Source organism: Sinocyclocheilus rhinocerous, unplaced genomic scaffold, assembly GCF_001515625.1.
Source record: "Sinocyclocheilus rhinocerous isolate Xijiao unplaced genomic scaffold, SAMN03320098_v1.1 scaffold677, whole genome shotgun sequence".
Lineage (NCBI taxonomy): Eukaryota > Metazoa > Chordata > Actinopteri > Cypriniformes > Cyprinidae > Sinocyclocheilus > Sinocyclocheilus rhinocerous.
In genome coordinates, this window is record NW_015633185.1 from 760428 (window position 1) to 773813 (window position 13386).

Below are 13386 nucleotides of genomic sequence, written 5' to 3' on the forward strand. Positions count from 1 at the left end.
TGGATTTTTCCATTCTCAAGGTGAAGCTGTTAAATGTGCCATTACACAAAGGCTTCTGGTTACATAATAGTACGATGATGCGTACCTTACGTCGTGAACTATTTAGTGGCTGTCTCTCTCTCCCTCTCTTTCCAGTCTCTTTCTCATTGTTAATGATTTTGCCTCTGGCTTGCAAATGACTGTGCTTGTCCTTTTCAGTTAATGGCAGTTTGTCTGAAATGGGCATGTAAGTGCCAAGATAAAAAGGGAGCAGCATCATAAAGTGTTTCAATAGAGCAGAACAGGTTCATTTCACTTAATTTTTACAGGAGCCTTCAGTGCTGAATGTCTGAAACTGCTGGAGGGAGGTGACATTCTGCCATGTGAAATCCCATCAAATTTCATTTGGGTTTTGTTATGGGTGAAAGAAAATGCTTTAACTAAAACTTGAATGTTAAGGATGTCAATTTAACACATTAATTTAGTGTGATTAATTATAGCAAAAATAACGCTAACAGAGAGACCAAAGATGTCTGTCTGCATTTCTGCAATAAGAATGCTTCCTGTGTGAATGGCCCTGTGGGAGTATGTGACCGTCTACTGCAGACAAAATTACAAACTTGCAATAGACGTTTTTAATGATATGGAAAAAGCCAAACATTATAATGACTGACATTTTTTTCTAATATCAGGCCTCAAATAAATTAGTCTGTCTGTGAGGCTATACATTTTTTTTTTCTTGCTTTGTCAATATAACATTTGTCAAGATTTTTATTTGTGCTCTTTATGTCAAGATCACAAGAATACAGAAAATTAATAATGCTTGGCCTCTGTCAGCTTCTGTATCTTTATTAATTTTTGCAATTCCATGTGGTCGCCACTGTGAAATTGCTCTCTGTTGTAGGATGTGATGCTTATCTTGTGAATCAGTGCCACATACTTTTGCACAAGATATCTGAGAGCTTCAGTTCTATACTAAACATCAATGCAAAATTAGCTTTAATTACTTATGTGAAATCTGATCAACTAAAGGTCTAATCATTCCTTTTGTGTTCATTTGTTATTTTCCTCTCTAAAGAGGATGAGAAGGCTGAAGCCATGTCAGGAAAAGGGCACCTCACACAACTTCAAAGCCATTTATTCAGTGTTTCCTTGTTGGTATGTTACCTGTAGAAAGCTTGTTTTTCTTTGCTCTGTTTCTTTTCTTCTAAAGACAGTGGAAATGAAGGGAAAGGCACAGCGGGTCATCTCTGCTCAGCACTACAAAGACATATCTGAAAAGTGTCACGGCTACAGACATGATGAACCATCCTTGAAATGCTTCTCTCTTTTTGTGTCTCCCTCCCTCTCTCTCTCTCTCTCTCTCTCTCTTTTTTTCCCTGGACCTCCCCCAGGAATGTGGATCTGCCAAGTATGCAGGCCAAAGGAGCAGGAGGGAAAACGGTTGCTACACAAGACAGCGGCCCAGATCAAAAGGCGATATGCAAAGCCAGGAAGGCCAAGAAAAAATCTAGCACATCCAACAGTGTACGATAACTCATTTCATCTATCTTGTTCGTTATGCTTCAGGCTTAAGGTTACAGGTCTCACATCAGTATGTTGCCTAAACTGTAAATGCTTTTTTTGATGGCCTACTCTGATTTTTGTCCTTCACAATCTTGCCTTGAGAGTATATGTAGGTTTTCACACCCTCTCATCCAAAAGGTATAAAATTAGCATGGCTTCTACAATGTACTTTTAGCCTGGGGCAATCTTTGCAAGTCTATTTTTAGCATATGGCTGTGTAGTAAAGCTCAGTTGGAATGCTGTCAGTCGGACTGGGTGAGTCTGGGTCAGCAAGCTTTTAAATGTGCAGTACTTGAGGGATTACATCTTTCCTAAAGGCTTGATGAGCACTGATAGACACGGTGAAACGTGTTGTTGTGAAATCAGGCTCTTGAACTAGGGCTGCACGATAAATCGCATGCGATATTTAACGCGCGAACCAAGGCTTAGGCTTAGTCACAGTCTAGATGTGCACAGAGATTCTCATTCATTTGTGGCTCGTGTTTTAAATGCAACCATCATCTGCTTTCACAGGTCTGACAGTAGTGGTCTGGGATCCGTTGAGCTGTCTGAAAAAGCACGGCATGGTAGGGGTTCCATAAGCACTTTCTGTACCCCACCCTCATCAAGCACCTTTATACCCACCACAGACGGCAGGAGTCTCACAGACCCCCTCACATCCACACCCACCCTCACTAAGTTGCCCCCAATCAACAAGAAAACCAAAGGTCTCATTGACGGGCTTTCCAAATTTTTCACGCCATCACCCTTGGGTCGCCGGTTGCACGGTGAGACGTCGGGCTCCTCGAATCAGCACAGGCAGAGGAAACGAGGCTATCGGAAATGCCATGCCAGCGTGACGACGCCAGGTGTGAGGTTAAACACCCCGTCTAGCGTTCTCCTTACCCCGTCCCCTTCACAAGGACACAGCCCCATCTCGCTGAACCCCACCCAGTCTTCCTCACCCTCCTCCGCCCACTCCCCCCACAGCTCCTCCTCCCAGTCTAGCGGCCCGTCCCTCAGTAGTATACCAGGCAACAACCAGCTGAAGGGACTCTTTGATGGACTGTCTCACATCTTTACCACTCAGGGACAGTCCCGGCAAAAGGGACTCCCCAGCTACGCACCGCCCAAGCGAGCGCGCCGCAGCCAGGACATTTCCACCTCACCAAAAATGTCCCTGCAGCTTCAAGGAAAGAAGTCTGTCAAGGGTTTTGGTAGTAAATTAGCATCCCTGTCCGGTTCAGCATCAGGATGGGCACCCAAGCGGGGCCGGCCGTTTAAGTCGGCACTCCATTTCAAACGAACTCCCTTCTTGAGAAAACACAAGCTGCTAGGCAGGTTTAGGTTTAAGGCCTCCCCACAGAGGGAGAACACCACACCAGGGAAGGGCAGATTGACAGACGGAAGAGTAAAACCAGACCCAAACCATGGTAAGCACAGGGGCCTAAACCTCCAAACAGCCAACTGTCTTTTTCATCTTCAACCGTTTTACTCATATTCCTTATTTCGAAGCCAAATAACATGGATTTTTGTTTTTCTACTAATACTGCATCTCTGCATTTTTGGTTGTAACCTTTTTCTTCAGTATTTTTTTATTAATTCTGAAGCCACTAAAGCCTTAGATTTCTGCTCTCTGCTCATGTCCTCATGCTGCTCACACCTGCCTCTCAAACCAAAGTTATTAATGCTTTTTCCCTTTAGTAACAAGCACTTTAATGTAAAGTGTTTGCATTTCAAATGACCCTTGCTCCTGGTTTGGTTCCCTCTCAACCTCTGCACAAATGGAGTATTTGTTTAGAGGTCACTGTTGCCTAGAAACAAACTGTGATGTGTGGTTAGAGGTTTGAGGTTAGTGTGTTGGCCAGCAATGTTGATATGAGCCTTTCCTATCAGCCTACCTTTCCATGACAGTAGTGATTTGCATGCTAGCAGTTGTGATTTTGAATGCCATGTTATCAAGTCTAAGGTTAGTGCTTGTTTATATTAGCTTTGGGTTTTGTTGTGTCAGCATCTTTTCAGTTCTTTTGTACTATATTCTGCAAATATCGACTTTTAAAGGGCTTTTCTATGACCTCTCACAGCCTTTAATGCCAAGAGATGCTCAAGAAGAGAACCGCAGGAAGGAAGGATGACTTTACTCAATGACCATGTGGCTGAAGAGGATCTGAAATTGTTCAGACACGTCAAGGAGATCACAGCAAAGGTGTGGGGAGTAAACCACCCGTTGTCAACAGAAGAGGTTTAAGAGCTCACTGCAGTTTTTCGCCTAAATAAAAGCTTGATAGTTGAAGAAGTTGAAGTTGAAGACCTAAATATTGCTACTGTAATTTTACAGTTGTACTGTAAAATAAAATAATGATCTTTTTCTTAAATATTTTACAGTGAAAATTTGCAATAGTGGTATTTCATTTTGTTTACTGTTTTTATTTATTTTTATTACTATTCTCCCTATATTGTGCTGCCCTATTAACTGGTCTCCAAGTCTGGTCTTTTGGCTGGTTTTAGAGAGGTTTTGGGTATTTTTCTTACTGGAATTCTAGCTTAAGTCACATTAGACCAGCAAACCAGCTTAGCCTGGTTTAATTAGAGCATCTGGATACAATCCCTGGCAAACACCATAGCCTTGTGGCTGTAATAGAAAAGTCTAATTCTTTTAAGTGTTTTAATTCTGTTTCTAACTTGTGATTTATTTCAAAAACAGAAAACTGGTGGCGATCAAGGACAATCCCCTCCTTTGATTGAGTTTGGGCAATATGAAATACAAACTTGGTATTCCTCACTATACCCTCCAGAATACACAAGGTAAGTCTAAATTAACAGAAATTTTTTTACAGCAGTTTTCAAAATGTTTGCCTGAGACAGTCTTAAGCAAATGTAAACTAGTATGTGATTTAGAGTTTCTCCCTGCTCTTGTAACTTATGCCACATTTTTGGTTATAATTCATTGCTGCTCACCTTCTCAGATTGCCGAAGCTTTATCTCTGCGAGTTCTGCTTAAAGTACTTGAAAAGCCAGGACATTCTGCAGAGGCATTCAAATAAATGTGGATGGTTTCACCCGCCAGCAAATGAGATCTACAGGAAGGAAAACCTCTCTGTGTTTGAGGTCAGTGCATGCTCTTAAATCTTGCACAAGGGGCACATGAAACTTCATTTGCATCCTAATTTATCATCTGCATTTGCAATTAAAACAAGAGGGGGTTATGTCCAGAGATTAAAGGCTATGAAGTGCTAAGCTTGTTGAAAGACACATCTGAGCATCATGAATGAGAACTGGACTTGCATGAATTAATCATGTCAGATTAAGCCTTCAAGGCTTCTGTATAATTATTCTTCAAGGACTCTGTATCTTGTTTGTCTAGTGAACAGGAAATGCTTTAGAAACCTAGCAATCCTCCAAAAGTGTTAAGACCTTTCATTGCACTCTGTTTATGAGTTGTGAACTTCACATGTGCTCCACTAGCAGGAGCTGTCCTTGTATGGCCTACCTGGCTTTAATTGTTTTCTATTTTGTCTTCTTTGCTCAGGTTGATGGAAATATCAGCAAAATTTTCTGCCAAAACCTTTGTTTGCTTGCAAAACTTTTTCTGGACCACAAGACATTGTATTACGATGTGGAGCCTTTTCTCTTCTACGTTCTAACACAGAATGATGAGAAGGGTTGTCATCTTCTTGGATACTTCTCAAAGGTATTACAACACTTAAATAGATACAATATGAATTATATATGTAATCCTATGACAGTGAAGTACAGTAAGAGTAACAGCAGGTTATCTAGTGGGCTGCTGAAGAATTTCTTGTACGGTGCCCGTTTTTTCTGCAATATGTTTGAAGGGTTTTGTGTGGTTGTTTGGTTCAGTTCAGGACAATGCCAGGTGCAGTGAATTGCATGCGTTGGCAGTGTGCTGACACACTCTATCTTTCTCTCCCACAGGAAAAGCTTTGCCAGCAGAAGTACAATGTCTCCTGCATAATGATCATGCCTCAGTACCAAAGGCAAGGATTTGGGAGGTTCCTCATTGATTTCAGTAAGTTATTCATTAACTGGTTTGGAAGTCTTAAGAAATGTGAGCATAAGATTGTTTACATCATGAAAGGATGCTTCTGTGCTTTGCATGAAAGCAAAAAGAGGATCTGTTTCAGACTAGACAGTCATGATGGAAAGAATGCCTGTTTCGTTGTACTGAGTACTGGGTTTGCATATCTTTATATACAGTTGAATGTAGTGCATGATATAATTTGTTTGCTTGTGAATGTTTTGATTTGCTCTCTGTGTAGAATCAGAGGAGCATTTGCATACTTTGTGTTAATGCAAAAGTCTAAAATACTTAAAGTATAAAAAATAATCTAAATCTGACTTTGCTTAGCACAGGATCAGCTCGAATTTTAACCAATAAAAAAAGGACCACTTTTTTTTTTTTGATATGTAAATGAATAACTCTTATGAGTCGGTGTAAAATTTAAATTACATATATTATTTATATTTGTGTGTGTGTGTGTGTGTATCTGTCACTTGGACTGGACTGGTTTGTTATTGTCTTCTCTGTTTTTATCCATTAGTAAAATATTGTACTGTAATACTGCTTTTTTTAAATGTAACACTGACATCACAAGAACTGAGACAAGTCTTTAGCCATTAGAATCAAAACTTTAATCATTAAATTCCTTACAAATAACACTTTGGCTTTGATGAGAAACTTGCATGTGTTCATATGTAAAATATCATTCAATCCAACCTTGTGAAATGTGCCCTAAGACCTTAAGAAGCTGCATATAAGCATCACTCCATGTCTTCATAAATTGTGATTGAGTTGTTTTATGTTTTGTCAGTGACACTCGAACCCGATCTGACAACAATACTCATAAACAATCTTTCCTCATCTCCTCTCTTTGTCTCTTTTTCTGTCTTTCCAGGTTACTTACTTTCCAGGCTAGAGGGTCGGGCTGGCTCCCCAGAGAAGCCTCTATCTGATCTGGGTCGTCTGTCCTACTTGGCTTATTGGAAAAGTGTCATACTGGAGTACCTGCACAACCACCCAGATAAGAGTGTCAGCATCAGGGGAATGAGCCGAGCCACGGGCATGTGTCCACATGACATCGCTACCACACTTCAGCAGCTCAACATGATTGATTTCCAGGATGGCAGGTGGGTTTGACTGTGGTGGTATCTGTCAATCTGACAATTCACTCTCATGCTTTCAGTGTACTGCATCATCTCTGAAGACATTATTAGATTTAAACAAAGATTATTAGATTTAAATATATTTAAATAAAGCCACAATTATGGCTATATTTGCATGTGCATCAATACTGAATTACAGTTTCTCATACTTGGTGCAGAAAATCTGTTTTTAATATTATGTTATTTTTTAAATATTATGTTTGTCTAGGTTTGTAATCATCCGAAGACATCAGCTAATTGAGGAGCACATGGATAGACTGAGAATGAAGCCACGTCTTCATGAGGTTGACCCTGACTGCCTGAGCTGGACACCAGGTTCAGTCTGTAGAAGCCCACCAGGGGAGCTGAAGAGGGCTATAGCACAGGTAGGCTTAAAGGTCTATTCATGGTTTAGTTTTTAATATTATGTTATTTTTTAAATATTATATGTTTGTCTAGGTTTGTAATCATCCGAAGACATCAGCTAATTGAGGAGCACATGGATAGACTGAGAATGAAGCCACGTCTTCATGAGGTTGACCCTGACTGCCTGAGCTGGACACCAGGTTCAGTCTGTAGAAGCCCACCAGGGGAGCTGAAGAGGGCTATAGCACAGGTAGGCTTAAAGGTCTATTCATGGTTTGATCAGGGACTGAACACAACTGATTTTAGTGAACCCAGTTTTTATTTGTTTTTCTCTCCAAGTACAGAGTGCTCTAATACTTAAAGCTAAACTATCAAGGATTTCTTGTTAAATTTCCCATTAGAAATGGATTGAGCCAGTACAAATAAATCGATAAGTGAAATGTTTAAAACCACATTTTTGCTTTACCCTGCAGTCACTATGATAAGCTTTTAATAATGATTTATATTCAGAGCTTTCAGGTTTGATTTGGCAGAAAATCTGGCTTCTCTCATTCTTCTTTCTGTTGACTTTGTCCACAAACAAAGAAAAGATCTATGGCAGCAGATGTACTACTTGCTCAGATTACTTATTTTTCGAATACATGTCTTGAAAGACTTTCTACTCACTATCAGTGCTCTTGGTGTAACTAAATCACGTTACGTTGGTGTGGTAATCACAGACAACCATAGTTATACCTATATTGTTTCAAATGTCAAAAAAGCCCCCAGAAGTAGGCACTGCATTAATACTGTTGCTTAATCCATAGAGAGTGAATCCTCTGCAACAACCTTTATATAAATATACAACAAACATCTAGGTGGTTTTCTTGGCATATACAGAGGCTTGATCAGTTCATTCCACAGGGTGACTTGAAGTCCACTTTACAATTACAGCTGTCTCGCATCAAATTACTATGTTTTGTCTGCATTATTAACGTTTGCAGATATGGCATTTTGGAAAATGCCCCTTTATTGTTTCCTTTTGGCCTCTGACACAACCTGACTCTTTTTGCATAATGCTGAACTCGACCATTATTGGTAAGATGATCAAAGGCTGTTCTGGTAGCTGTGTCTAAAATCAAAGCTTATGTTTTTAAATTCAAACCTATTCAATAGGCAGATCATGGCGATCACAATGAGTGCAGGTCACTCATTCCTTACTTGGCTCTGCATTATTAGCTACAAGATGATGCTTGCATGAAAAGTGAGCTAAATTTATCCCATCGTTTGTCTTTCAGGAGTTCAGGGTGAGTTCACAGAGATAGCTGAAAGCACTTTCAACAGTAACCCAGCTTCTTGAGTGACCTAAATCAAAGCCCTGTATTATTAATGCCTCTGAATGTCCCATGAAATGTAATCTTCCACAGCCGCTTAAGAATAAATGTTGCTGAGATCAACGGCTAATCAAGAGACAATCTCTGCACTGCAGGGGCGCTGCGGAAGCAAAATGGATAACTGAGATGTTATTTGTCTGCTTGGCTTCAGCCTGTACAGAGTGACTCAGACAAGCTCATGTTTATGTTTTTGTGGCATAACAGGCAGATCGTCGTGCAGGCTGTAGTGCGTCAACCAGGAATTTGACAATGGGGATGGGTTACACTAGCACAAGACCTCCACTAACCAAGTGCAAGAACTTCAGCAGAAGATACTCAGACCCACTGTTTGCCAACAGTGCTGGGAAAGATTTCGAAGTGAGTGAAAAAAGCAGCAGTGATGATGATGATGAAGACGACGATGGTGAAGACGGTGCATTCAAATCCCAATCTGGGCAGGGGCTCAAGCGAAAGGTAAAGATCAGAATCAATGGTAGTGTGCATTTCTTCTAGTTCTCTTTGTATCAACATTGTTCACGTTGAATTTCCTTCATCATTTGGGAGGTGTGTTTAGTTGGATGGAAAAAGATCCAAAACTATCCATTTGCCAGAAATTTCCATCAGTCCTTAAGTCCATAATTAAGTAATATTGCTTTCATGATTTGTGTGGGAAATCTTGGTTCTGTATCACCAAGTAATACTGCAGATTATTTGCACTGGGGTACTGCTATCCCAGAATGCCTGGGGGAGAATATGTTGTGAGGAACTTGCGGTCAGCTTGATTCTGCACACTCTCATTTGGGGTTTTGGGCAGGCTAAGCTTTCCAAATGAATGGCCTGTGGTGGAGGCACTGTGGTCTAAATGATGGGCTTTTGCATTTAGATCATGAAGCAACCCATTTACAATGCAGCCACATTTCCCTATGTTTAGCATCACCCTTGACCGTATCTGTCTCCTCCAAACCTCTGCTTTTTGGATTAAAGGGCACCAGGGACAATTTGACAAAAAAGTGGCTAACTCTTGATATGACAGTTGTTAAGTCTAAAAGTCTTTGACATCTCTCTGTATTTATTCCATTCTCAAGCACAAGTTGTTCTCAAGCATACAATATGCTAATTTTGTTTGTTTGTTTGTTTGATTTTTTTTCTTAGCGGGCACCAACTCTGCGACGGAAGAGAGGAAGGAGGAGAACACGAATCAACAGCAGTGTCACGACCGAGACCATCTCAGAGAGAACAGAGGTGTTAGATGAGCCATTCGAAAACTCTGATGTGGAAAGCCCTCTGCCACAGCCCAGCAGGAGGGGTGGCAGTGAGGATGAGGAAGAGGAGAAGAGCCAGAGATTAGCCATGCGTCGGCCTGGTAGACCAAGGAGATATGAAGATGACAATCACTCAAATCAATCTAAAGAAGGAGGGAATGTGGAAGGTAAAGCTATACATGTTAATATTTACAACATACTGTTTTGTTGCATATTTGAAAGATAAGTTAACATGGGACATCTTTTTTGGTGTTTCTGAAGCAGTGAAAAAGGACAATCCTCGACCTCTAAAACGGAAGAAAGGCTGGCCCAAAGGTGTCAAACGAGGCCCTCCTAAATGGAGACTAAAGGAACGCAAAATGGGCTTTAAGCTCAACCTCTACACACCTCCTGAGACGCCAATGGTCACAGTGGAGCAGGAGCAAGAAGAGGAGCAGGATGCCAGCCCTGCCTCCTTCTCAGGGCCATGCGAGTCCATTAGAGAGCCCAGACCAGAGGACCCAGAGCTGGACCCCTGCGATTCAGAGCCCCACAGTCCCGAGCCATCCGAGTCTCACAAAGTAAATGAAAATGAGTCGACAGACAAATCTGACATGGTGGAAAATTCACCCTGTGGTGATGAGACCAATGAGACAAAATCAGGTCCAATAGATGATGCTGAAGAGTCATCTCAAAATACAGAGGAAATCAAAGACCTGAAGCCAGAGGGTGAAACAGAAAGCAGGGTTGGTATGGGCTCAGGTGAACGAGATGAAGAAGAGGATGAAGACGAAGAGCCAGAACCATCTCATGTGGACGATCATGATGCGGATGATGAAGATGACAGCCATGAGCAGAGAATAGATGACCCGGTGCCACTACCAGAAAGAGACCTTACGGAAGACCCAGAGCCAGTTCCAACTCCTAGTAACAACAATAAAAATCCTGAAGTGCAGCCGAACCCTGTGGACCCACCGCCTCATTGCTTAGAGGAGCTTGCATCTGAAAGCACTCTCGTGAGCTTGGGTGTGCAACAGGGTGACACTGTGGACTCGGATCATCCTCCAGACTCAGAAACCGAGGATGAGGATAACAGTCAGAGGCCTGAAGAAAAGCATATGGGCCCGTTGACCCCGGCAATAAAAGAGGACCATAACATTTGCCCTGAGCTTGACATGGAGACAGCCCAAGCAGTGCAGTCTCTGACTCAAGAGTCTGAGCAGGAGAGGCACTTTCAGGATTGTGTGGAGACTCAGGAGGCCTGCCACAGCCTACAGCGGTATGTTCATGTTGAGCAGAGCCCTCAGATGACTCCTGTGGACGACTGCCAGCAGTCAAATCACAGCAGCCCTCTGTCTTCTGTCCATTCTCACCCGAGCCAATCTGTACGGTCAGTCAACAGTCCAGCAGTGTCCATTTTAGAAAATGGTTACACGCAGATCAGTCCTGATCAGGGTACTGTCTCGGTGCACTCGCTTCATAACAACATGGAGACTAGTCCAATAATGGATGTGCCCTCGGTGTCAGACCACTCTCAGCAGGTGGTGGACAGTGGCTTCAGTGACCTAGGTAGCATTGAGAGCACCACCGAGAATTACGAGAATCCCAGTAGTTACGACTCAACGCTGGGTAACAGCATTTGTGGCACGGGAGCAGGAGCGGGCGCCTCCTCCCAGAGCAGCTGTTCCTATGGCAACCTCTCCTCCGGTGGCAGCCACAGTCAGAGCAGCTGTGCTGTGTCCCAGCAGATGGCCGGTCCTGTGGTGAACAATGCTGGCGCTTGCAGCATGCTCCAGCAAACCAGCATGAGCTCCCCTCAGGGATGCAGTGTGAAGTCTCCGCAAGGCTGTGTGCCGGAGAGGCAGCCCAGCCATCCACACGGCCATGGGCATGGGCACGGGCATAGCCACAGTCACCACCACAGCCATCACCAGCACCATCAACATCACCAACACCCACAACACCAGTACCAGCAGCCTCTGTCGCACTGCTCCATGCCGGCCAACTTCCCTCCACCCATGCAGCTGCCTGACATCCCAGAATCAAACAATCCCTCCAGCAACCTGGGCCTGTATGACCGAATGGGGCAGGGAGAGTATGGAGGTGGACACTATGGTCAACACTCAGCTACGTTCAGCCTGCATAAACTACAACAGCTCACCAATACCATCATGGACCACTCCTTGCCCTTCAGCCATTCTGCCTCACACTCCATCTCATCCTATGCAAACAACAACGGCTCGTTGTCCACGCAGCTCGGTCCTCACAATCCCGCGCTGGTGTCGCTGTCGCAACCTGGTGGAGGTCCTCAGTCACAGGCTACTGTGACTCCTCCGCCCAACATGACATCACCGCCCATGATGCTGCAGCGCAACATGGCTACACCCAACATGAACCTGGCCCAATCTCAGAGACTGCAAACGCAAATGGCCCCCAAGAATCACCACCACCACCCCGTGTCAATCCGCTCCAAATCAGCCCCTCTGCCACCCCACCACCAGCAGCAGATGTATGGTAGGGGTCCTCAGACTGTAGCCATGCAGGCTCCTGGGAGGACGCTGGCTATGCCGTCGCGGATGAACATGGGGGTAAACCTCATGCCCGCCCCGGCTTACAATGTCAACTCGATGAACGTGAATGTCAATATGGCGATGAACACTTACAGAGTGACGCAGCCCATGATGAACGGAGGCTACCATGGCAATCCTACCTATATGAATCAATCTCCACAGTACTCTATGCAGATGGGCATGATGGGTACTCAGCCTTACCCACAGCAGCCCATGCAGGCTCCTCCCCATGGCAATATGATGTACAGCCCAGCAGGTCATCATGGTTATGTGAATACTGGCATGTCCAAACAACCCTTAAACGGGCCTTATATGAGACGATAATCAGCAACCTGAAAGTGAAGCGTCATGATGTTGCAAAGTCAGCTAGTTGACTTGAGGTATTTAGTTTGTTCTTATTTTCATAGTTAATGTTCGCTTTTATGGATCTTTCTGAAAGAACCAGCACTTGGTAAGAATGCAAAAAAGTTGTTTATTGGCTACATTTTAGCTTTTTTCCCCTGTTTATGGGAAGCCTTACAGCATAAGATTTAAAATGTAACATTTGTGTAAGCGTAAATCTCCCCCGAACTGCATTGCAGTTGAATGGAGGTTACATTTTCTTTAAGTTGGAACCTGCATTATGGAACCTTTAAATGTGCCTGCAATGTATGTTTTTGGACAAAAGAGCCTTTTCAATGTACCTTTAGCAATCGCAAGGTTATATATGTAAGTCTGTACTCATGCCTTCCTATTATTTAAATTATTGTAAATCTACTTTTATATTTTTTTAAATGTAAGGTTATACTTAGCATGCTATAACGTCTTTGTTAGTGACAGTGCATCAAAGTAGTACTGTACAGTGTTGTGCTTAATAGCAAGCAATTTTATATTAAATGTATGGCCTTGGTTAGGTTTCCCTCGTATGGAAGGAAAAATTAAACTCTATTTTTGTTGATTCTAATACTGTAAAGATTTGAAAACATCGTCATGCTCGGCTTGGAAGGTTCTATTGCTAATTATGTATAATTTGTTACTTGATGATAAGTTTCTTTACCTGAGGCAGCTTTCTGTTTTTATACAATTTAAAGCAATTTCTGTCACAATAGCAAAGAACAGTCAATGTCAGTATTTGTACATGTAGAAATCTAAATCAAAGGGGAAGCGTAAACGAAAACATTTCAAATGGGG

General features: G+C 42.7%; 1 protein-coding gene across 1 annotated transcript in view; it reads left to right on the plus strand.

The window, feature by feature from the left end:
• The window catches only part of LOC107743589 (histone acetyltransferase KAT6B-like), a 43579-nt gene extending 30896 nt beyond the window's left edge, over positions 1 to 12683 (plus strand). Inside the window, exons 5-17 of the mRNA XM_016556920.1 lie at positions 1012 to 1506; positions 2059 to 2957; positions 3609 to 3730; positions 4229 to 4329; positions 4491 to 4632; positions 5054 to 5215; positions 5461 to 5554; positions 6441 to 6672; positions 6917 to 7096; positions 7147 to 7303; positions 8631 to 8879; positions 9558 to 9834; positions 9929 to 12683. Coding sequence (XP_016412406.1) covers positions 1012 to 1506; positions 2059 to 2957; positions 3609 to 3730; positions 4229 to 4329; positions 4491 to 4632; positions 5054 to 5215; positions 5461 to 5554; positions 6441 to 6672; positions 6917 to 7096; positions 7147 to 7303; positions 8631 to 8879; positions 9558 to 9834; positions 9929 to 12540 — 5722 coding nt within the window. The 3' untranslated portion in view covers positions 12541 to 12683. The remainder of the gene's footprint in view (positions 1 to 1011; positions 1507 to 2058; positions 2958 to 3608; positions 3731 to 4228; positions 4330 to 4490; positions 4633 to 5053; positions 5216 to 5460; positions 5555 to 6440; positions 6673 to 6916; positions 7097 to 7146; positions 7304 to 8630; positions 8880 to 9557; positions 9835 to 9928) is intronic.
• The last annotated feature ends 703 nt before the right edge of the window (positions 12684 to 13386 follow it).